General features: G+C 36.4%; 1 protein-coding gene across 2 annotated transcripts in view; it reads right to left on the reverse strand.

Annotated features, from left to right (window-relative positions):
• The window catches only part of MALRD1 (MAM and LDL receptor class A domain containing 1), a 235,211-nt gene that overhangs the window by 168,486 nt on the left and 40,906 nt on the right, over positions 1-25,819 (reverse strand). For both annotated transcript variants that reach the window (XM_064408462.1, XM_064408463.1), the window contains exons 12-18: positions 22,326-22,493; positions 20,220-20,340; positions 18,572-18,718; positions 8,537-8,689; positions 8,282-8,387; positions 6,640-7,007; positions 4,793-5,205 (exon numbers count right to left, since the gene is read on the reverse strand). In XM_064408462.1, coding sequence (XP_064264532.1) covers positions 4,793-5,205; positions 6,640-7,007; positions 8,282-8,387; positions 8,537-8,689; positions 18,572-18,718; positions 20,220-20,340; positions 22,326-22,493 — 1,476 coding nt within the window. The remainder of the gene's footprint in view (positions 1-4,792; positions 5,206-6,639; positions 7,008-8,281; positions 8,388-8,536; positions 8,690-18,571; positions 18,719-20,219; positions 20,341-22,325; positions 22,494-25,819) is intronic.

Here is a 25,819-nt window from a genome sequence, read left to right on the forward strand (position 1 = left end):
AAGTTTGATCAGCAACATATTCTGGAATACACCAGTATAAGTCCAGAATTTCAACCTGATGCTTATCAATTAATTACTAGAGAAGACTGAAAAATTCTTACACAAGTAAGTCTACAAAACTATCGATGTTACAATCCCTATTAAAATATTCTCTCTGAGGGGCTGTGAAATGGGATACAAGATTTGTATCTAAAATTTGTAATTTCCATACTTCTGATGCTTGTTATGTAGGAAATGGAATCGTTCTTACTTAAAGGATATTTTAGATAACAAAGAAGACTAGTGAGTCATTATCTTGTCTTAAATTGGTAAAAAGGGTATTTAGTTTTCTATAAGTCTCCCTGCACTATTCATGTATGAAATGCAATTATCATCACTAGAAATGTATGAAAGAAAAACATTACATTCTGAACCCTCAAAAATTGCCACAGTGGACTCTTGTTTGAAGCAGAACCGCAAACCACTATAAAAATAGTTTTAAAAATGCAATTACACCAATATTTCCATTTACCACTAGAATTCTGAGTCTTTCATTACAGAAATGGCTGGTGGGGTGAGGGTGTTGATCAATCCTCTCTTTCCTCAGAAAAGTAATTGCCAAGAAAAAGCAAGAATTGCAAAAATAACGGAAGAGTGATTTTTGTTGTGCCATTTCACTTACTGCAGAGCAGGTCATCAAAACCCCCAAAGAACAGCTGCTATCTCATCTCATCTCATCTCATCTCATCTCATCTCATCTCATCTCATCTCATCTCATCTCATCTCATCTCATCTCATCTCACTGAGGAGTGAAAAGGAAGAGTAGAGAAGAAAAGGCAGAACAGCCTATGTGATTGTAACCCAACCAGCTTAGTAACTTAGGTACGACTTTTAGCACTTCCTATCTCTCTTGACAAGATGAATGACAAGAGCCTGGATGTAAAAGACGTATGCTCACTACATATGTGTTTGATATGAAACTGATATGTCAAAATCATAACAAAAACCATAATACAAGTAACTGTATCTTAAAAAAAATAGCACAACAGATAAAAATAATAGTTGGAGAAAGAATATTGTTTTATATTTGTGTTCACAGAATATAGTGCTATTCTATATTCATGGCAAATGTATCATGCTAATTTTCAATCAATATTCCATTACTTTCTGAGGTAATACTTAATTGATAAAAAATTAAAATTATTATAGTGGATTTTTTGTTTACTTTTTGTTTACTTTTCTTAACCACTTGTAAAATAGGAAATTGCCAAATGCATTTTATAGCTACTTAATTGCAATGTTATTTTGTATTATTTATTTTCTTCTGATTTTGGTCCTTATTTTTCACACTTAAATGGAGAAACTTATATTTGAAGGGACAAGTAAGATTTTATATATGATACTCAGAATTTTTAGTAATGAAACCAAATATTGCACTAATAGTTAACCATGGACTTAAACATTGTACTTGCATTTTTAAATTTGATAAGAGCCAATGAATAAAATGCAAAACTGACCTTTAAAAAATTATCACAAAATGATGATAGACTCCCTAATGTACTACTTACACTTTGCAGTATCAAAGATCTATAACCATCTTTGTTTACAGAGAAAAATGTATAATCTGCATGAGCAAACAGGGAATAACTGTGTTGGGGTAAAGATAATGATTCTTTTTTTAATAATATGTTTTGCAATATAGTAAAGTTGCCCTAGGTCTCTTAAGATACACATAATTGGTGTGTGATTTCTATCATGACAAAAAGGAGACTACATTGCCAAAAGGATTGAGCTGTGGCATTTTGCCATTTTTCACATATCATTATTCCTTTTCTGTATCATCAGAAATATGAATCCATAGAGCAAGCTAAGAGAGTATTTTTTTTTAAAAATGTTAAAATAGAACCTTTGCACCTTCTGAGCAGAAACTATTACAGATATGATTATTCTGAAGAAGATAAAGGAAACACTATTCATCATCAATATGAGTAGATTACCATGGACAAGCTTTTTGCTATCTTTTCAAGCATTTATCTAAAGAAAAGACATGTAAGTAAACTCAGGATGAAAATAAATGCAGAAGAAGTAAAGAGACAAGGATACTCGACAGTGGGTTTTTTTCATGTTGAAATAAGTATCCCATGGAATTAAAAGGAATAGTTTATAAGAAATTTATTTTAAACATGAATTTTTCCAATTTAAAAATTGTATAATTTCTTGCAGATAATAGGCTGTGCAGAGGAAGAGAAACTCTAGATCAATAAAGCTACAAAATTTTTATGTGCATGTGTATTTGGGACTCTTTTTAATACTTGACAGTAATAGTATTTGACAGAGGTGCTTAATTTTGTCTCAGAAAACTGAATTCTTTTTGTTTAAATAGTTTAGCTCTGAATTTACCTTTTCCACCTCCAGCTACTCCCATTGTTCTCAATGTTGTCACATGTAACACTCAGGTGGAAAATATCCAATAGAGCAGCAACAAATGTCACCATGGTTTAATGGCAGCCAGAACAAAGCTTTCTCAAAAAAATTAAGATTCTGAGGCTTGTTGGGAGTAGGTGAGAGCCAAGGGAGTCTGCTGTTGCTTTTTAGTTTCTGCCAGAGCATTCAATTAAAGGGCCTAGAGTTTCATACCTATAGAGTTCAAAACTTTGAAAAGAGAATCTGACTTTCAAGAGGCTCTCAAATGCCTTTCTCTGCTGCTTTGAATTTTGGGCTGACAATTCCTCCTTTTCCTAGGAGTTGGTGTATAGGCACAATTGTTTATATGCTCCCAAAGCTGGCTCCTCATGCTCAGCAAATAAACTGAAAATGTGAATTGGAGGGATTTATTATTTATAGTTATTATTTCTCTGACTAGGGTCAACAAATGACCTACTTACATAGGGAGGAAAGAGGAAGAGGACACATCTCAGATGTATGATTATCTCACACATTTAGAAGAGAAAAAGCAAAATGAAGGTCTGACTGACAAAGACTTGGACTATCTTTGCTCCTAGAATCTAACATTTTCTATTCACTAGGAATCTCTGAAAATCCTGTAAGAGCTGACAAGATGCTTTGGTTAGAGACAGAAGATTATGAAGCCAACACATGTATTTTGACCAGAAAATTATTTAAAACTTCTATCTTTATTTAGACTACTTAGTTTTTAGACTTTCATGAAAAAAAAAATCCATTCTCAAGTGAATCTAAACACTTCATTTGAATCATTGAGGTGACCTGAAAGACTTTAAGCACGTGGTGTGAAAGCGGTGAAACCCGAAGTTTAAGGGGTGTTGGGAACACAGTGTAGTAAATATAGAAGCTACAGTTTTAATACAGTTACACAGCCTGGAGAGAGCCTGAAACCAACTGAGAGGCTGAGTACAAATATCAGCAGAAATACTTCAAATATAGTATATTTAAACACTATACACTTAAAAGAAAGTTTGGAAAGAGAAAGAAAGATTGGAAAGCAATCAGCACTTGGCAACTTAGTAGAAACAGGACACAACTAGCTCTCTTCAAAACTTCTGAGTTTTGAAGTGTTGTAGGTTGTGACACAGCAAACTCCATTATAAGATACACAATACACAATAATGAGCATCAGATCTTGATCACTTTCTTCAGAACAATCAAACCTACACCTCATGGCCCTCAAAAATGACTATGAGAAAAAAATAGATGAAAATAATATTTGAAAATCCCTGCGCAGAACTGTGAAAGTAAAATAAAAAACCTTACAATGCCAACATGTGGAAAGCATTTCACTTACTGAATAGACCTTTCTAACTCTCAGGAGGTCAAATACAGGACTCAGAGGTTTATAGCTCTTCAGATAAACCACTGAATATGGAAAGGGAAGGGGAAGGGGAAGGGGAAGGGGAAGGGGAAGGGGAAGGGGAAGGGGAAGGGGAAGGGGAAGAGGCTTTGATACCACTATGTTTATATGCCTTTACATTTCTACAAAAGGTCTTTACAGAAAATGAACACTCTCCTTCCATGTGCCTCTTTGCATCCACAGCATGATTAATGCCTTTTCCTCCAAAGAGGATAGAATTTCTCTTTACTTAAAAATAATGTTTTGGGAAATAATAATGAACAATCTAAAGAAAAAAATGCACTATATTGGATTTAAAAGGAAGGTGGAAGATGTTTCGTTTTCTAATATGGTATGGGGGAGAGGAGAATGGTAATTTTAGGACCAGTTGACAATTGAGTGGACCAATGTCTCCTCTAATAACCCTGCAGAATATTCCAACTGGAACAAAAAGACCACACGTAATCAAAAATAATACAATATTTAAAGATATCTACAATATTTAAAAGAGAAAAATATAAGTCAAGATTTATAGCTGTAACTTACTTTAATCGTATATTTCTCCAAGAAATTTTTGACTCTTAGTCTAACCTGGCAGCCAAATATTTTGTATTGATATATTTTCTGGTATTATATAATTAAAATTAATTTGTCACTCTTAAAAAGTAAGGCAAAGTAAAGGATATTCTTTTGAACAGAATTAATGAATCAAACTATTTTGTAGTAGATTTGGATTTTTTCACCAATTCCTTCGGAAAAAAACCCAACAGTATTCATTTTAAATAACACATATTCAAAATATTAAAATTAAGTTGTTTAAGGGGAAAACTTAATGTAACCACAAGAACAAAAATATTTAACATATTTCCTCAAAAAAACCTACAAACATATTTTGAAGCAAAATTCATCAGACAGTTACAAATAGCTTTGAGATTGTGCAGTTATTTGTATAATCTCAATGTTTTATGATGCAGCAAATAAACACTTCAAAACTTAGAAGGATCATACCTGAAATGGCTTAGAACTGCTGATGAAGAGTGTCTGTCTGATCCATCTGTTTTCTTGATTTCCAAACTTGTACCACAACAGCCATCCCTCACCATTACTCACAGTTCTTTGGAAGACTGACAGCTTATAAACTTCTTTTCCAAACATGTGATAATAGAAGCGGAAAACACAGGTTCCATAGCCAGAAGGGTTGAAAAGAGGACTCAGCAAAACTGCTTTATCTCGGAATTGGTGTGGCTCAGAGGATTCCAGGTAAAGGTAGTGTCCTCTGGCTGTGCCTGTTGTGTGATCCTTTAATGGGCCTGTATTAACTGTGGGGGTTGGACCCTGTACTCTGATCCAGTCAAAGTCATCCTGTACATCCTGTTCCCAATTGCACAGCCCGTTTTCAAAGTTACACTGTAGGTCAGGGTCTGAAATGTAAAGAGAGCAGACTGTCAAAAATAAAAAAGCAGTATCAAAAGGGGATGGTGCTTTAATTTTTTTTTTTTATCCTTGCAAATATTTATTTCCAATACATATCTGTCAAATTGTACTTAATTTATTGAATAAACAGAACTGTGAGTAAAATTATCAATGTTATTAATTTTAGGCATTATTAAAATTAAAGACTGTAAAGTTCTTTAACTGAAAGTGAACAGATCAAAGGAGTTAAAATTGAGATTAATTGAATGAAATAAACCACACCATACTGTCTTGTACATATGTGTGATAAATGATCTAATGTATTTTTGCTTGGCAGATATAGTCCTAAAAACACATTGGGATTTAGATCTTTACTATCCTCAATAATATTAACATGATAATGTTATCAGGGTTAAATCAAAGTGTTTATAACACGACTGCATTTTTTGATTTGACACCAAGGCAAAATGTATTAATTACTTCTAATATAAAACAATATAATGTGTTGAATTTGCATTCCAACTTTGTATCTGCTTTTAATAAGCAGTAACTGACATTATAGCATTTTTAAAATTAAGCTGTTGCGTTTAATGGTGTTTAAAACTGCAACTCAAACCTTATCGTAGACCTCAAAATGGGTTATAAATAAGCTAGGCATTCCGCAAGTAGAAAAACTAAGACAAGCTGGAAAGCCTTCACTTTCTTTTAAATTTACAGCAATTTTAAGTTGATATTCAGCAATTATTGCTGCAGACTGATATCACCTCGAGCATGTAAGGTGCCCCCCATTCTCAAACTGATTGTGATTTGCATAATTCAGTTACCTCAGGAAGTGATAAAGCAAATGCTAGTTAATTTTATTTTATATTAATGTTCTTGAGTTCTTAAAATTGATGAATGTATGCTTCAGGGGAAAAACCATCAACAGCACCCTTCAGCACTCAAGGTGAATGTCAAAAATGGGAACGACTCATAGCTTTCCTCAGTCCTTTCAAGTGCTTCCTTTGAAGGGGACAAATATGTTCTGCATGATGCCTATCTTTAGTATAGGTATTTTAATTTTTTTAATAGGAAGAGTATAGGTCCTAAGAAGAGGTAGGACATACACTCAGTCCATCAGTAAGTCTGTGCTTCTGCCAGTAAAACCAAAGATAGCACCTTGACTTTACATGCTCCCTTTTAAAATAAACTTGTGATGAATGTTAGTGTTTTAGACAAGATAAAGAAATGGAGTTGCTTTGGATAAAGGAGATAGAATTCCATTTACCCTCAGTTTAACTCATCATATGCATTTAAGTTTAAAATTATTGTTTTGTACTATCTCTAACTATACTGAGTGGAATCATTACTGGCTGTAGCAATTCTGTGCTCTTTCAGTTCAGGGGTGAATTGGCAGGTCAATTTTTTTGTGGTGTTAGTAAGCAATAGTGGAGAGTACTCACCACAGCTGTCTTCATCCGATCCATCCCCACAGTCATCCACAAGATCACAGACCAATAAACGATCAATACAAGCTTTCGTGTCTCTGCACCAGAAGCGATTTGGACCTTCACAACTTAATGCTGGAGGTGGGAGAGCACAGTTTTCAAATCTAATATCATCAATTGCTGAGACGCCCTCGTAAACACCCAGACTGATTTTATCAAGTGAGAATTGGAAAGGATGCGCAAGGCGTCCAAGCTGAATGACTGCCTTCAGCCACTGATCCCCCTTGTTGTAGTAGGTCCTCCAAAGGACAGTAGGCTGTTCCAGCCCCTCCACAAGCAACTGCAGCTCGGCTGCCCCAACTGACTGTCCGTAATTGTAATACCTAAAATGATAAAAATAAGAATGTTAAGTGGGCAAATGATGAAAATAGACCACATCAGTTACAATGACCCTTATCTTTTATGTTACATTTCTGTGATGCATAGGAAGTCCATAGGGCCTGTAAGTCAGTCCATTTGCTGAATGATGTTAGGATGGGCTGCTATATCAGTTTAGGCCTCATCTCAAGAACTGAAAATTTTGAGAGAAGAAGCATACTTCATTAAATTGAAAACCAGAACTGAAGAGACACATTTCCTTTTATATTCAGCAACAAACACTGCTCACTCAGATGCATAATTTCTTTTTATAAATTTAATTCAGTACATGATTGTAAAGTTTCAAGAAGGAAAAACAGAACACCTACTGAATGCATAAATATGCTTTCTATCTACGTTAGTTTTTGTTAACATATTGCCTTCTAAGCTTTCAGCATTTAAAACTGACAAATACTTAGGTTGACAATTGTACAACCATACTGGGAGCAGAAGCACATATACAACCAACAACTTGTAATATCCAACTTGAAGTCATGAATCTTGGATAAAAAGACAGTTCCACTTCCAATGGCAGATGTATTTGACATCTCTGAGACAAACTGCACTTAATAACATCGAGGTCAGGCCAAACCTTTATTTAAACAGTAACACCAGTTTGGCCTTAGTAAACAAATTATCAAAGCTATATTTTTTCTGCCTATCTTTGACAAGTTTGCACAAAGACTGAGACAAGACAGTTACTGAAAATGTTTTTTTGGGTTTGATTGTTGATTTTAGTTGTGGGGTTTTGTTGTTTTGGTTTGGTTTGGTTTTTTCTGTGTATATGAAAAATTAAGTGGAAGCAAAGAACCAATTCTCACACTGGAACTTCTACTTAATAATAATGACATCTAATTTTGGATATTCAAGGTGACTCAAGGACCTATTAGATTTTTCAGTGCTTTCCTTTTCTTGAAAAAAAATTCACATTTTCAAATTTACTTAACCAAAGAATTGTTAGCAAAAGGACTGTGGTATTTGCCCATGTATATACAGGCACAATCCTTTACTATAATTTTGCTCAGAGCCTGACAACTACATCATGTCATGTTTTACTTCTTTTCTGCAAGTGATTCATCTTACATCTGTATTTTTCAAAATGAAGACTATATGCTAACAGAATAAAATGAAATAAATACTCCAGAGAAAGATGTATCTATTTCAAACTATAACCTCAATTTCAGTCCAAGAGAAGCAATGTGAGATAATTCAGGATTTTTAAATGTAAAGTATTTCATACCAAAAGGACAGTGTGCAATTTGATCCTGTTTGCCTGAACTTTGGGCTTCGTAGCCGAGCTATTTGTGAAATGCTGTCGCTGCTCTTCAGAATGAACATAAAATGACCTGTTAAAATAAATCAGAAAACAACTTTTCAGGCTAAAGAAATAAAGGGTGTATAAAGGTTTTTACAGCATTCATGACCTGTGCTTAAAATCTGGTCAAGAAGCAGGTTTTTCTATTCCACTTCTGTTTCTAGGCCTGGCTTGTCTTACCTTCAGTTTTGTTATAGGTGTGATCCAGTGGAGGAGCTTGCTTCTTCAGTGCAGGTGGAAGAGCATTGCTGGAGCTTCTTACCCAGTCAAATTCATCTGCATTTACAGCTTCAAACCAGCCACAGCTCTCTCTTTCAAAGTCACACACAGCAGCTGGAATAAAGAAAGAGACATTTCATTTCTATACACAACATTAACTAAAAAAGTTTTGCAGTATGAAAAGTAAATAAAATGTTTCTATTATGTTATCAATATTCTAGAAGTAAGTTTAGGAAAGGGGCGTGGAGATGCAGAGTGGCTTTTAGCAAACATGAGGTATTTGCTTAGTACCATTTGAGTAAAAGAGCAGCCACAGAGGACCAGCCAAGCCATCACTATGTGCACTGCTCTCAGTGAAACAGATCCTCCTCTCTTGGGGTGCTTCAGCCAAAGCACTCAGAGCAGGCGAGGAGGTGCTGAAAATGAACCTCACAGTCCTCCTGGTACAGAGCAAGAACACTGGACACACAAAGCAGCCACAAACCTTCTGCAAGATCTGTTTCGTTGTGGGAGCCAGAAATAAAATCCCTTTTTTCCTAAATGCCAGCAAGTATGTTAATGATAACAAAATCCACCCTCTGTTCATAATTGGAATGAAGTTAAATATCAGGCATTAGTGAGAAACTATGATATTGATAATCCCTGCAACACAGACTACTGAAGTGAAAAAGATCTGAAAAGCATATTCAACTGCATTCTTCAATGCTTCATTTAAAAGAGCAGTGGTATTTTGAAAATGTACATATTACAAACAAAGGAGGAAAAAAAGAGTGGATGAATGTCATTTATGAATGAATGTAAATTAACATAGGATCATGGAATGTTCTGGGTTGGAAGGGACCTTAAAGGTCTTTTAGTTGAGCGCCTTTGCCATAGGCAGGGACATCTCTCTAGACCAGGCTGCTCAGAGCCCCATCCAACCTGGTCTGGAGAACTTCCAGGGATGGGCTGTGCACAGCTGTTGTGGGCAACCTTTCCCAGTGACTCACCACTCCCACAGTAAAGAATTCCTTTTCATCAGGTTTTTCTCTCTAGTATTTTATAAAAAATCTTAAATAAATCACATTTTTTTAAATTTCTGCAAATATAACAGGCTTTAAATGGAAAACATTAAGAGAATTATGCAAAGACTTTAAGAAATAATTTATTAGTTATATACATAGAGTAAATAAAGCAAATATTCAGGTATGATTGCCAGAATTCTGCCATTATTTTATAACTCTTATTACAGCTTTCAGTGGTCATATTATGCTATGTTCATAGTATGGTATGTAGAATATGCACATATCAGAATCATATGAAGTCCCCTGAAGAACAAGATTACATCAGTGTTTATTTATTAAAAACATGGGAGGTTTTTTCTATGTGTTGTGTTTGATTTTGTTTGTTTTCCTCTTTAGAAACCATGTTACACTAGTTATAAATATTTTTTAGAAATAATGAAAAATTACTAATGAGGCATATTAGTAATATTGATAAATATAGCCTCTAAAAAGAGAAGGCTTTTTAAATTGTTGACAGTTAAAAGTCCACAGCTTCAAAAAAATCTACAAATATGGAAAAAAAATAATGTTTAAGAGATCCAATAAAAGATATGTTTTCTCTACATATGGTGTATGTGGGTCAGAAATGCCTCTGATAAGATGATGCAAACCAAATGTGACTGAAAAAGAGAAGGAAGAAATTTTTTGACAGAAAGTTTTCATAGAATAAAATGAAGACAAAATATATCTGCAAATATTCAAGGACCTAAGCATGAGAGAAATTACTGAAAATCCCCAGAGAGAATATAATGCAAAAGGAATATGGACAGCTATTTTTGATTTGCTTTTTACTCAATTGAAGAAACCATTCCCAGGAGAACAGCCACAAAATATATGACAGACCTTGGACACAGATGGTTACACCAAATGAAGTAAATAAACAAGATAAAACTGTTAAGTCCGAGCCCAGATTTCTTGCATCTGTAACTTGTAACAGACAAAACAGAGAAGAAAGGATTCACTAGACCATTTAGCTTAATCATGGATGAGTCCAGTGAGATAAAATAACCCTGAAACCTTCAACTAAATCTCAAACCAACTATTTAACACCTAGGGAAAATACAAGAATACAGAAAACTGGTAGAGCCTGGGTGAAATGCACTTAGATCTGGATGCTTGATAACACTTCAATTATCTAATTCTCTTGTACCATAACTTCTTTGACTGGCAGTTCCATTTCAGACAGTTTATTCAGAAAAAAAGTCTCTTGATTGGGTACTTTTGTTCTTTCTCTCACCGTGAACTCAACAATCTAATCTGCCTTCTCTCCTAAGATTTTTGCTTTTGCTTTTCTCCTATTCCTTTTTTTTGTTCTCACATGCTGTGTATATACCCTAATCTCACGTGAGCCTGTGCACTCTGCCACGCTGTCTGCTCTTCATGTGCTGATGGATTTACTGCTGGTGTTTCTTAAACTTCTTTTGTCATCCTTACTATGTTATTACATTTAACCTACCAAAATTTGTCATCTTTTCTATATTTTTAATTTAGAAAATACTTCAACCATTTGTTTGATGCTGTTTAACTCCTAGTGGTATCCATGTCACCTGTATGAATAATTTTTCTTTGCTGCTCCTTTTAGCATAATTTCTAACAAGCTCCCTCCCTTGTCAAGAAGGAATCAGAGATCCTGTGAGCATTGAATTTCAGAGTGGTTGGCTTTTTTGATGCTTTGAGAAAGCTGCCTTTACTCCTTCAACAGATTCAGTTTTCTCTGAGCTGACTTGTTACCACAAAACCCTAGATTTCTTTCTGATTTTGGGCTCTCATGCAAAGTAATTTTTCCCTTTCTGTTTTGAGGAGTTTTATTCTAAGGTCTTCACAAATCAGATGTGAAGTTTCTCTGTTAGCAGAGTGATGCCTAACAGGAATTTAATAAGCAGCCTTGCTCAGAACAGTATTTTAAAAACAAATGTTTAAGATATTAGCATTTCTTCAAGAATGGAAGTTCATAAATCTCTACAACCCTCAAAATCTCTCCTTGTCTTTCAGCCCCTATAAGTTTATACATAATGCATCATAAATAAAAAACCCAGGTGAAGAGATAACGTCATCAGTACTGGATTATAATATTTTCCTTTATTTAAAATATGTTTCTAAACCTTCTAATATGCCAATTAATTTTAAACTATTTTTCAATCAGTAATTTTAAAATAAATTTAGGAATTTATTACAAATTGGCAAAATTTGCAATAAATGGCAAAAATAAAATTATCATCAGTTCTAGGAACCAGTTTAACTCTGGACACAGTCATCTTAAACTATTTTACCTCTCTTTATGATACAAGTATACTGAAACACACACCTGCCTTCCCATTTTTATGTTTTTTATCCCAGCTACTATTTACTAATTCCATTATATATACTCTATCAAATAACACCATAATTTGCTGGTGCAGTGGCCTAATTTCTACTATGACAAACTGAATAGAGAACAGCTAAAAAAATAACTGCAAAGGTTCATCAGCAAGAAGCAATGCTAATCGGCACAAACAATCAAAAAAACAAAAGACAAAAAAAGCAAGTCACTACTTAAAGATCAAAGAAGTCGGATCTTTACAAAATCCAAGGCAGAGTTCCCCCTTCCCTCAGTTTTCACTTCCAAATATTAACTAAAAAAAATTACACACTTAAACATAACGGTTTAAAACAAATAGATGTGGTGGTCTTCTCTATAATGGCTACAGGAACAAAGTATTCCAGAACATTTTCTTTTGCTAAATTCTGTTGGGAAATCCATTTCAGTAGCCATGAAATTGCAACAGATTTCTTTGTGATTTCAGTCATGTGGGCTTTTTAGTACTAGACAGACATGATTTGTACATAACACAGAGGTGTATATCACTTGTGAAATGAGAAATAGCTTCACCTGTAAAGAAGGCAAAACATGCAGATTAAAAAGACTTTGTTATAAATAAATCTTGTGATGTCACTGTGCACCTACATTTTTAACAACTAACTGCACTAAATGTCTCCTAACTTAGCTGTAGGACTTAAAAGATTGAGATTTTTTACAGAGGGAAAATAAAATTTTTAAATGAATTCTATAAAACTGAAGGGAAAGTTCTTCTTTTCACAGATCTATACAAAAATAAGGTCCAGTGGTCAATGTTCAGGTCTTGTTATTCACCCTGTTTTCTCTGCCACCAAAGCCCATTCAATATTTTTTTCCAAGTGCATAATTTGCTGGACACCAAATGAGTAACTATGCAATGAGACATAGGTTTGGCCCAAAAGATACTACGTAGATATTTCCTGAAAGAAGTAGACAAGTTAGACCCATGACTTCTGGGTTCTATAGAAATTCTGAAAGTGTGTGTGGTCTCTGTCAGAAAAATGCCCTTGCTCTTTCCTCAATGCTTTTCCACAGCTTATTTCCTGTTTTCCCTATTATATAGCTGTTCTTCTGTGACCCTTTATCTCAGTCCTGGCATCACTGGAAAACTGGAAATCCTCACTCTCTTACCTCATTTCCCCAAGCAGCTCCTTGCTCCAGATCCTGTCATGTAGTCTCAGCTCCTTGTCACTTAACGGCCACATTTTATGCTGATCCCTCCCAAAATATCACTGTTACATATCTGTATTCTTCATTCCCATTCTCTCCTTCTTTTATTCTCTCTTATCAGACATTTATTCTTCCATTATTTTTCTCTCTCCTGACACTTTGATCAGCTGGTCCCAGATCTCCCCCGCGAGCAGCCAAGGTCCCTCCTGCCCTGCCTTCTTCCAGCCCCGTGGTATCTTCTCTCCTACACCAGACAGCTCAGGCAATGCAGCCTTTGCAGCCATTTCTAGCTCACTGTCAAAGGTGTTTTCCCTTCTCTGTAGATGGGATTTTAGTCCCATCCCTTCCCCATTTAACTTTCATGAGCTGATTCTTATGCAGTTATCTAGGCACTTACAGTATTAGGTACCTTCTCCAATTTACAGCCTGGCAATCTTTTCACTCCTTGAATTTAAGCCTGTCTCTCTGATCTGGCTGCTGTTTCTGGGCTCACCTTTAAGAATTACTGATTTGCCTGAAACAGAGTAGCAAGCATATGAGACAGACATTTTGGTATGCAAGATTTGACTCTAAAAATGAGATTTAGGAAGAACTACTTTATAATTAGAGCAGAAGTGTTATGCTTTGCCAAGATTATTAACAGGAAATATGGGGAATTTTTCTTATAATACTGAGGAGATTTTTATTACTCATATGAAGGTAACCATTAGAAACCAAATAATATTTATCTTTAAACAATTATGCAACTAAAGTAGTTTTTATGAACCAATATGTGCATCCTTCTCTTTACTTGCCTTCTAACTCAAATTAAGGTACATAAAACTGTGTACAAATGTATAGATTATGTCCAGTTTATGAATTACTTCATTTAAGGCTAGCCTTAGCATGCTTGTGCTGCCCTAAACTGTACACCATAGAAATAATAACTAGTAAATGCATCTTTCATTTAGACATAAACACAAAACAATATCATGTGTTTATGTGTGGCGGTTTGGGCTGCTGTGTAATTAATTTTCTTAACAGTAGCTGATAAAGGGTTGTGTTTTGGATTTGTGCTGGAAACAGTGTTGATTATTCAGGGATATTTTAATTATTGCTGAGCAATGTTTATATAGAGCCAAGGCCTTTCTTGCTCCTCACACTGCCCCACCAGCAAGGAGGCTGGGAATGCACAAAAAGCTGTGAAGAGGCACATCCAGGAAGGCTGACCCCAACTGACAAAGGGATAGCCTACATCCTGTGGTGTCATGCTCAGCAGCAGACCAGGGGAGATGTTCCAAGTGGTGATGTTCATCTTCCCAAGTCACTGTAATGTGTAATGGGGCCCTGCTCCCCTGGGGATGGGTGCACACCTGCCTGACCATAGGGTGAATTAAATCCTTGTTCTGCTTTGCTTGTGTGCGTCGATTTTGCCTTCCCTATCAAATTGTCTTTACCTCAACCCATGAGTTTCCTCACCTTTACTCATCTGATTCTCTCTCCCATCCTACCAGGCAGTGAGTCAGCAGCTATGTGGGGATGAGCTGGGGGTTCAACCACAGCAGTCTTTTGGGCACATGTGGCTTGAAGGGTTTGAGATAATGACAAGTGTGATTGGAATGTGTTGGTTCAAATTTATAGCTTGTATTGACTTTTAGACATTAATTGGCTCACCCCTGTGCCTGCCATGGGGCCTGCTTTCCTGACCATCAGAGCCTGGTGCACCTTGTTGGCTGCTTCTTGCTTTCACTGCTTGCTTCTCTGCCTATATCTCCTCACTCTACTGTGCCTGGAGCAATTTGATAGCCACACAGGTGATGAGCCTGCTGGCAGATGGCCAGGTCACTGCTGCTGCTGGAACTCCAGTGTGGACTCGAGTCAAAGGGACTGTGACCTGTGGATGAGACCACACAAGACTGGAACTCCCTGGGGTGTCTGTGGCTGACAAGAAGCCCATGCCAGAGCTGGCACATCTTGAAGCACCTGTGGCCATGGTTATGTCTGTGTGGCAGCAGGTGTAACTCTGAAGGGTAAGTCCATGCTGGAGAAAGTACATCTCAAAGGATCTATGTCTGTGGGTGAGTCAGTGCTGCAGCAGGTATGCCTCGATGCATCAGAGACTGTGCACGAGGTCAGAACCGGAAAGTATGTGACCATGGAAAAACCTGTAAAAATGTGCTATATTTCACATAAACGTAAATTATTTCTTATTCATTTTATATAGAAATCTATGTAACTATTCCTGATAATCCACACCATAAGTAGACAGAGAAAAAAAAAAGAACAGACACAAAAGACAGAGCATAAGGGAGAAATTAGCAAAGGTCAGACAGAATATCAATAATACATTTGTGTTGCCAGATTGCTTTTCAACCTGATCTTATTCCTATTCCATCAACATAATTCTTAGGGTGCAAAAGTGAGCATTTAGACTACACCAAATGCATAGGATGTAGACCACAGAAGTCATGCTGCACATTTATCTTCCAGGGCACAAGCACACAGTGTGATAGGTGTGTTAGGTCACTGCTGTAAATCTGTAGTTTGAAAAAGGCTGTCGCATTTCTCCTCTGCTTTAATGCATGGAAGTCAAGTATAAAAAGTATAAAAGCTTTATGGCCATAGTAAATTCTTCATCTGTAGAAGAAAAGCTGTGATCTAATAGTGAGGGGTAGCAGCACTCAAGAGAGAAAATATTTTGTCAGTCCCAGAAGTGGTTATCTCCAACTGAGTTCTTCCAGGCCTGACAGGAAAAAAGGTACTCATTTGAGTGGAAGTGAAAATCAAGAGATGTCTCAAGGATTGATATTGAGAGTTAAAAAAATTGTATGGATACCTGGCTTATTCAGTGGATGTGGCAGACCTGAGTATCTAACTAAATCATCTTACTGGAATGTAAGATTATAAGATTTAAAGTAAACATATTTTGAAAGACATTTTAAGCCCATGTTATATCCTTGCCTGTTTTGCATACAAAGAGAAAAACATTAGCAGGGTCAAGGTGCATGCAATCACTATTAGATGGAACACCTTAATGGGAAAAAACCCTTAATATTAATGAAAATAACAATGTAGTTGGAAGAGGTGAACAAAAGTCTGTGCTTAGCCAAGTTCAGAAATAAGGAAAATTGAGAAATATGAAACGCGTGCATCCAAGATCAGGAACATGCAAAGAAAATACAGAAAGTAATGATGCAATACATTAGCATGAAGATGATGAAATACTATTTGAAAAGAATTATAAGAGCTATTCCAGTGCTGCAGACTTCCAGATTAATGTGCTGAAAGGCAAGTTTATTGCTTGGAAACAGTCAACTTGCCAAAATGCTTGCAGTGTCCTTTGTGTACCTACATTCTGCTTCCCACATTACAAGCTGTAGTGCTAGCACACATTGAGCCAGCTCAGCAGTAACAATGATTTATAAGTCAGCAATATACTTAGAGCAAAGATCACCATAAATATAATGGTTCCAAAGTTTAACCTTTAGCTTTGCATTGTTAATGTATTGTCTTGACAAATGAGACTTGGGTGTAATAAAAGAGTCTTCAGTCATATAATTAGAGGAAAAAAAAATATCGGTTGCCATAAAGGCTACTTGTAATTAAGGCTGGTCTAGGACTGCTTGAACACCTAGCTAGACATTTGTCTTCAGCCAAAGGTACAATGTTGAAATGGAAAGAAAGGCTGAATAGTTAAAAGGAAATATAAATGGCCACAAAAAACAGATCTTAATTTTCTTGATTAAAAGCTACCACTTCACTGCTATCCCAGTGCAGTGAAAGTTTCATGCAGCTAAATCTATTTAGAACATTTTTTAATTAAACTATTGATTTGGAAGTGTTATTATTTTGTCAGAGAACAAACACCCTTTACCTGAATTTGAAAAGGGTAATGTGAGAAAAATTCAGACTATCAGAACCCAATGCTGCATAAGGTATGTAATCATAACTAAAGTAGAAAAAACATCAAGTAAATTAAAAATGGAGTGTGTTAATATGAGTAACATGGACAAGGAAGCAGTAAAGAAGTAAAAACTCTTCTCAGTTGTGCCCAGTGAAACGAGAAGAAGCAACAGACACTTGTTTTACTGCAAGGGTGATCAAACTGGAACAGGGTGTCCTGGCTGGCTGGGTAGTCTCCATTCTCATGGGTATTCAGAACCCAGCCCTGTCAAGCTCAGGGTATTTGGCTCTGGTGGCCCTGCTAGAAGCAGGGTGGTGTTTAACCACTAAGTAATCTTCAAATATGACTTCCAACCTCTGCTGTGCTACAGTAACATCAGAATTTTCTTTACTCTGGCCCACAAGAAGAAAGATATTCTGCTTAGTGAACATTCAATAGCAATTTCTGATTTTAGCTAGGCAAACTGTTTGCTAGTAAAACAAAATTCAGTTTTATACGTCAAAGTTCTGTATATTTTGGATAGTAGTCTTTCTAAACACTTAAAACCCCAATACCAGTGCTCTAGCTGAAGAAGATACAATTGAAGATAAAATTGAAGAGAAATTGCATAGAAGCTGTAATTATTTCATTTACCTGCAAATAGTCAAATAGATCAACAAGTCTCAGATCTCCAAATAAAAACCATAAAATATGAACAGTGAAATTGGATTATATTAGCGCATCTAAAGAAGTTTATGTTGTTAGATGCATAACAGGGTACAGAAAATAATTTGAGGATCTTGTCTGCAATATTTCTGTCATTTGTGTTGAAGGTGCTAGAAAGCATCATGCTGTATTTTTAAAAAGCAAACTTGCATTAAACAAATCTCATGGCAATTCTTTTGAAAATGCATCTCAAGTTCTACAGCAAAGCTGGTGGTTCAAAGCAAGAGACTCATTTTCAAAAGTGTGAAGTATAACTGTGATTTCCTATGCAAAGCAGGAAACTGAATGAATCAAAAAGACTTTTGAAGCTGCATATTAGAGACCCTGAAACAGTTCCAAGCTCCCTGCTGACTGTACAGTGGGCAGGGATTCTGAGATGCATCACCTCCCTCTACTTTCCCATGTGTTTGTTTCCATGCAGAGAAAGCCCAGGCATGTGGCCCTGACAGGAGTCACAGCTCATCCAAAAAGAAGGTGCTGACTCAGCTTAAATTGTACCTGTGACCAGGCTTGTGGCATCTTCACATCAAAAGTAAATATATAAAACATACAATTTGAATGCAATTCTGTGACCAGTGCATTAGAAGTATAAAATAAAATACTATTTTTTAAGGAGAATCTTCTACTAAATAATTAATCAAAACATTTTCTTCTGGTTTCAATACTAAGAGAGAAGTAGTTGCTACAGAAACTAAAAGGGGAAAAATCACAGAACAGAATCAAAGTGAAGTAACTATTTCTCAAGAGCTTTTACTTTTAATTAAATTTCAAGATTTATGAGGTCATGAAAGCATTGCAAATAGGACAAAGGAACATAGTCACAGGAGCTTAACAGCATAGATTTCAAAGTTTTCACTTACGGCATTTGGTTTCATCTTGGTTATTTGGGCAGTCAGGCTTAAAATCACAAAATTTATCAGGCGAAATACATTGCCCATTCCCACATGAAAAATATCCCTCTGGACAGTAAAAAGATGAAGCATTAGCATCTGCAGATTCTCTTTCCCCTTAAAAATCAGAAAAAAAGACATGTAAGTAAACCCACAGGCATATAAAATTATAAGTGCTTTTTTATCTCCATTTAATATAGCAACGTGCTCAGTACAAGGAACAGATCAGCACCTATGCAGTATACTAGATTATATCACAGCTGATAAGAAACACAGCTGATCTCAATGTCTGATGGCCTTAAACTAAATCTTACTCTCCACAATATTCAAACTATCGTGTCAAAAGTTGTCTGTAACCTTGGTGTTACAGAGCCAGGCTCCTGCTCAGAGGCCACAGGCTGGTACAGCTCCCTGCTCTTTCCCTGGGAACCAGGTCAGGTTTTCCACCAAACCCTTCTGCTGTAGCTGTGCTCTCTCTGTGCTCAGGTCACAATGAAAGCTGCAAGCAGCCAAAGTTGGGTGCTGCACCATTACTAGCCTATACCTCAACTTACACACTAGAAAACACCCCAAATTTCGATTAATGGGGAAGCAAAAAGCCACGGTCTGCTGGTTTTTCTTCAGTAGATTTCTGTAAAGTGAGTGAGAGGAATGATGAGCAGATTTTCATATTCTTTGTTTAACTTAATTTTTTTAAATACTTATATTTCCATTGAGACAGGGTTTAAAAAAAAAGACAAAAAACAAACAACAACCTCCCTTCTAAAAACAATATCTTTGTGATTAATGGGTAAATGAGGGAGTTGCAGGGAAAATAGTTCAAGCAAATAAATCTTTCTCTAAATACCTCAACCCCACTGTATATAGGGATCAGGGAAGCCTTAAAAACACAACACTGAAGTTCTCTATTATGCTTTTAAATTTTTTTATATTAAATTCAGATACCTGATATCTATAACTCATCAACATCACCCATGGCTGCACATGTGTGCCCATGCCATTTTTGAAAAGCAGCTGTATCAAGAGGACCATGAGCAGTAGTCTGACAGGTTACGTTGTTTTATATTTCCTTCCATTGGCTCTTCCAGACTACAGAGTGTGAGTATGAAGATGAGTTTGCTGGGCATTTATTATATGTCAGATATTAGGCAGTAATGATGGGAGAAGCCTTTTTCCTTAAAGGTAAAGCAGCAGAATTTGCTCTTTAGTGGAAAATATAGGATGCTGTGCTTCTGCCTCTGCATCCAAACATGAATGTGAGCAGGTACTACATAGTAAGTGGTGCCAGGAAATTCCCACCAGAGCTCACTCTGCAGAAGTAGTGTAAATTCTTATAGCAGCTAATGTGTGACATAAGGAAGAAAGCCTTCATTATAGAGCCATAGAAGGGTTTGGATTGGGAAGGACCTTAAAGATCATCTAGTCTGCCATGGGCAGAGTCAAAGATCCATCCAACACAGCCTGGAACACTTCAAGGAGATGACTGATTACAGCATGATCAATGCTGTAATTTTTTTCTCAGATTATCCTTTACTTTATTAAAAGTAACTTCAAGTTGTCAATCACAGTTATAGATAGCAGACATTGGGGGAAAGGTATTGAAAACCATGAAACTTACCTTCACTTTCCTGGCTGACTTCTGGAAGTGATCTATTCACAACTACACATTCCCCTGTTATACTGATATCATCAATAGCAACAGTAGCATTTATTGTTAGAGTAGTACCTCGCAAGATAATCTGTAAAGATAGAAAAAAAGTTCATTCATTAAAGGTGGCATGATAAAAAGACACAAACACACACACATTTATTTATATATTACTTTATAATTTATGACATCTGCACTTGAACTAAATAGTTCCTACAACCACCTCTGAACATCAGCCAGGAAAAACTACAACTGAGATTTGGTCAGGTCAGAAATTTGCTCTTCAACTGTCAAAGCTGTGACTATTTTTACCTAGGGAAAATTATGCAACCCAGATGACCTTGCTTCAATCAAAACTGGTAAAAAGTCATCACTATTGAATGAATGGTCTTCCTGCGTGAACACATAAAAATTATATATCTTCTTAAATTAGCTATTCGTGATCACCAAATATGATGATTCACAACAACTTCTCATTGTGTTCGTCTATACTGTGCCTGATGAAATTAGCAATGTGGTACAATAAATGAAGGGATAGATTGCAAATTACCTGCACTGTCAGCCTCACCCCTGTGTCTGGGCAGATCATGGAACAGATCCTCCTACAAGTTATGCTAAGGCACATGGAGGACAGGGAGATGACTTGAGAAAGCCAGCATGGCTTTACTAAGGGTAAGTCCTGCCTGACCAACTCAGTGGCCCTCTAGGATGAAGTGACTGCATCAGTGAAGGATGGACTTCTGTATAGCCTTTGGATATCTGGACTTCTGTAAAGCCTTTGACATGGCCCCCACAACATCCTGCTCTTCAAATTGGAGAGAGGTGGATTTAATGGATGGACTGTTAGGTGGAAAAAGAATTGGATGCATGTACATCCAGAGGGTAGTGGTCAACAGCTCAGAGTCCTGATGAACATCAGTGACAAGTGGTGCCTCTCAGGGTATTGTACTGTATTGGTACCAGTGTCATTGAATATCTTCATTAATGGCACAGTGTGATCAAGTGCACCCTCAACAAGTGCAGTGGTGCACCAAGCTGAGTGGTGGAGCTGACACACCTGAAGGACACGATGCCATCCAGAGGAACCTGGACAAGCTCGAGAAGTGGCTCATGGGAATCTCATGAGCTTCAACAAGATCAAGTGCAAGGTGCTGCACCTGGGCTGGGGTCACCCCCAGTATCAGCACAGGCTGGGGATGAAGGGATTGAGAGCAGCCCTGCCCAGAAGGAGATGGGGGTGCTGGTGGATGAGAGGCTGGACATGGCCCAGCCATGTGCACTCAGAGCCCAGAGAGCCAAACGTGCCCTGGGCTGCACCAAAAGCAGTGGCCAGCAGGGCAGGGAGGGGTTTCTGCCCCTCTAATCTGCCCTTGTGAGACCCCAGAGTATTGTTCCAGGCTCTGGGGTCCCCAGCACCATTGGAGTGAGTGTAGAAGAGGTCACCAAACGGATCAGAGGGATGCAGCGCCTCTCCTATGAGGAAAGGCTGAGAGAGTTGGGTTTATTCAGCCTGAATATGAGAAGGCTTCAGAATGACCCAATAGCAGCCTTCAGTACCTGAAGGAAGCCTACAAGGAAGATGGAGAGGGACTTATAAGGGAGAGGGATTTATAAGGTCATGTAGTAACAGGACAATGGATTTAAACTTAAAAAAAATGGGTCAAGATTAGATATTGGGAAGAAATCCTTTACTTTTAGGGTGATGAGGCACTGGAACATTACCCAGGAAAGTTGTGGATGCCCCATCCCTGGAGATGTTCAAGGCCAGGTTGGATGGAGCTCTGACCAACCATGCCCAAATGAAAGGTGTCCTTGCCAATGGGGGTTGGAACTAAATAATCCTTAGGGTCCCTTTGATGTTTGTTACTAAAAGTTATTCTAATGCTTAGAATACTGAAACAATGGCTATGCTCTTTAATAGATGGACCTGTGAAAAAAGCAGAATTAAATGCTTTTTCTTATGAGCATTAAAGAATGGAAATTCTCTTTCTCTATCTCATCATTAAAAGTAAATTAATTATAAAGGCCAAAGTAAAATATCTTTGTGAAAGTAATGTAGATGTGATATATAATTACCTGAAAAGGCAATTCCTCAGCCACACTTTCTAAAGGTATATTCACTTTTTTCCAGTTCATGTCAGGCAATCCTGAAATGTCATATAATTTTTCCAAACTTCCATTGAAGGCAGTCCTCTTAAAGACAGAAAGCTGGGAATCCTGAGATAACCAGTACCAAAATCTTACCTGTTGAAAGATTTTTTTAGTGAAAAGCTTTAAAAAAATTATACAATCAATCTGCAATAAATTCAGTACCAAGTAATATATGTACAATATAACAATGAAAGACATGACAGGTCTAAGCATAGACTTTGCATGAAAGATGGGGATGTTTGAAATTACAGCATGTTGAGGAGCAGTGCCATGTCTAAAGACAAAACTATATTTAAAAGCAAAGCTTATTTTTACAATTTACTTTTAACTTGTATCTACCAACTGATGCAGACTGAATGATATGACTTCCCTTAACTTCTTTATCACAGTAAGCGCTTAGAGACTTCTGAAAAATTATTTTTCTTTACAAATGCGGAATATATGACAGTTTCATAGGCATGTTAATCTCAGAAGAATCATTGATTTTAGAAATAAAAGATCATAAGGTTTCCTTCACACAAGAATCATTGAGATTCTTGTGTGAAGGAAACCTTATGATCTTTTATTTCTAAAATCAAAATAAATTAATACAATCTGAAAACAGATTTTTAAAATAATCTATTCATCTGCTGAAACACGCAGATTGACCAATATATGGGAGGAAAATACAAAGACATTATGTGGGTGAGGTTGCTTGTGAGGCAGAAAAAATAAGAAAACAGTGAGAATCACGGTTCACTCCCCTGCAATACAGATAAATTTAATAAATTTAATTTATTTTTGTACTGATACATTCATTTTTTTTAATAATACCCAGGCAAAAATTCATCTGAGAACTGAGGGGAAGAAATAAGATTTTCAAAGAATAATTTTTTCTTTCCCCCTGAGTCCTTTCCTTCCTGCTTGTCTGCATAGACAAAGATTAAAATTTCTTCAACTGCAGTATCCTTACTTCCCTGCAAAAGCCTTGATATTGATAATACTTGTCTCTTCATGCAAGTAAAACAAGAGCTGGATCAATCATGCAGAAATATTCCTGTTAAAACACACTGCTACTTTTTAATATCATCCAGCTTCAGGTCTAGCAGACTCAGTCTCAACATTTAATTTTACCACCACTCATGAAAATCATACCTTATATAAAATAATGTTGATCCTTATTAATAAATTGAAATACTTTCATGAAACTCATTCCCCCAGCAAAAAGCTTAAGAAATAGAAAGCAGCAGGTATACAAACACCAGTGAGGTGTTTGAATAATTACACTCAACAATTTACACGGCTTTTGTCTTTCAAACAGCTTTTCTAACAAATTTATGTTTTCATTCAGTAAGAAATAGTGTTACCTTCCTTCTTTATGTCTACATGTCCTACTATACAATGACTATTGTGTCCATTAAAGGGCCGTAAGCACAGAGCTGGGACTAGAAATTTGCTTCTACAAGTGCAAAACCTTGAGATAAATGAAGATGTTTCTTAGCTTGCATTTACAAAAAGACCCAGCTACAAGAAGCTGCAGAAAGAAGTTACTGCTAAGCTTAAATTAACCGAAAAGGGACAATATAAATCTGCTACCCTTCAATTCAAATATATTTTTTAATCAACCAGAGCTAAAGAACTTGTAAAGCTAGTAATAAACATAGATCTCTTTGTGTAGATCCTTTTATCCTCTCAGTGGGACACCCAACAGAGGGCATCATCTCACATTAATAGGCAGAGAGCATAACACATCCTAGTGAGCAACCCCACTCATTGCTCTTTCCCAGAAATAAAAGTCTGCAGGGATAATGTGGCAGAAAGCCAAACTTCCAGTCCTCAAAAACACTCTCCTGACAGACACGTACAGTTAGGTAAGAACATGCTCTAGCTTTTGTTGGATTTAAGAATTTTAAATTCATTCGATACATGCATACCTATAATAAAACTTGTTTCTTTTCTGACTTTGAAGTAGAGAAAAATATGTGCATCCCTACTGCATCTGTGTTTATTTTGAATGCAGACCAAACTCTGCAATAGATCTTACTAGAATAATTCATTGGTTCACATATCAGTGGTGCCCAGTTTGCCTTAAGGGTTTCTAAGATAAATTAATCTGAATCTGAAAGGTGCTTATCTTCTCAGTATCAAAGTCAACAGAAGAGAGATGGAGCTGTCTGAACAAATGTGCTGTGAGTGCAAAGGCTGTTGGGTGTCCCAGGAGTAGTGCACACACAGGGCTTCCATGGGATGGATCAGGACTTCTGAGTTCCCTGCAGCAGCATTCTGCTTGAGTTTATCCTGCATCTATTTTATTTCTGACCTTTTATAATACTAAGAAGTCACGTGAAGATTAAGAACTGTGAGATTGCCTTAAGGGACTGTTGGGAACTGTTCTTGAATTGTTTCAGAGGCTTCTGCTCCTCAGCTGCAAGTGGCAGCTATTCAGCTGAGATCTGGTAACTCACTGATATGTGTAGTCCAAGCAGCTGCAGTTTCAAGTAAAACAGATTTAGCTAAGCTAGCACTTGTTTCTGGTCCCTTAGATGAGATAAAATCTAAGAAGCCTAGATCCTGCTGGAATAAAATTCTGCTACTTGTTGGGACTTCTAAGTGCATCTCCTTTTCTGAATTTTTTTTCCTTTTTTTGAAAAAATTTTTTCTTCAATGGAATTAACAGTTTCTGTTCTACACTGAGCCCGAAAAGTTAAGCAACCAGTCTAAATTTAATTTGGTTTCTTTAAAACCTCTTTTTTTTTTTTTTTCAAAGAACAAAATAAAATTATTTTAGCAAGCTTTCTCTGTCATTTCCTTTTCTTCTCTCTGACTTTTTAAATAAGAAGGGATTATATAGTATCAGAAGAACACCACATCATAACTACACTTCTCCCCAGTATGGCATAAGCATTAAAAAGTTACAGAATAGAAAATAAAAAAAAGTCTCATGAAAGAAGAAAAGACAAAGGAAAAAAAGTTATAAAACTGAACAGTGTCTATGAATTTTATTCAGTGGCCAAAAGGAGAAATAAAAATACGGCTGTGAATGTAGTGAAGAGATGCTGTTCATATTTAATATATTTATTCAATTTTTGTTTTTAAAAATACAGAATATTGTTGAAAATTAAAACCATCTAGTTATAAAACTGTATTTTCATTTTTCATCTAACTTTTTTATATTTATTTGTCTCTCCTGATTAATTTCTTCCTGGTACCTTTCTAGTTTTTCCGCTCAACCACTATCCTGGCTGGTTGCTTTTGCATTCCTCTGCAGAGCCACAAGACATCTGACAAAAATCCACATTTCAAAGTAACTCTCAAGTACTGCACTGGTCAGCTTAAAAAGCATCCTCCTCAAACCATGAATTAAAATTTAGTGCATTTCTGGAGTAGCTAGTTCTCTCTGGTCACACCAACACAGCTGCTGTGCATAGTGACTTCAAACC

The sequence above is a fragment of the Passer domesticus genome, chromosome 1 (genome assembly GCF_036417665.1).
Source record: "Passer domesticus isolate bPasDom1 chromosome 1, bPasDom1.hap1, whole genome shotgun sequence".
NCBI lineage: Eukaryota > Metazoa > Chordata > Aves > Passeriformes > Passeridae > Passer > Passer domesticus.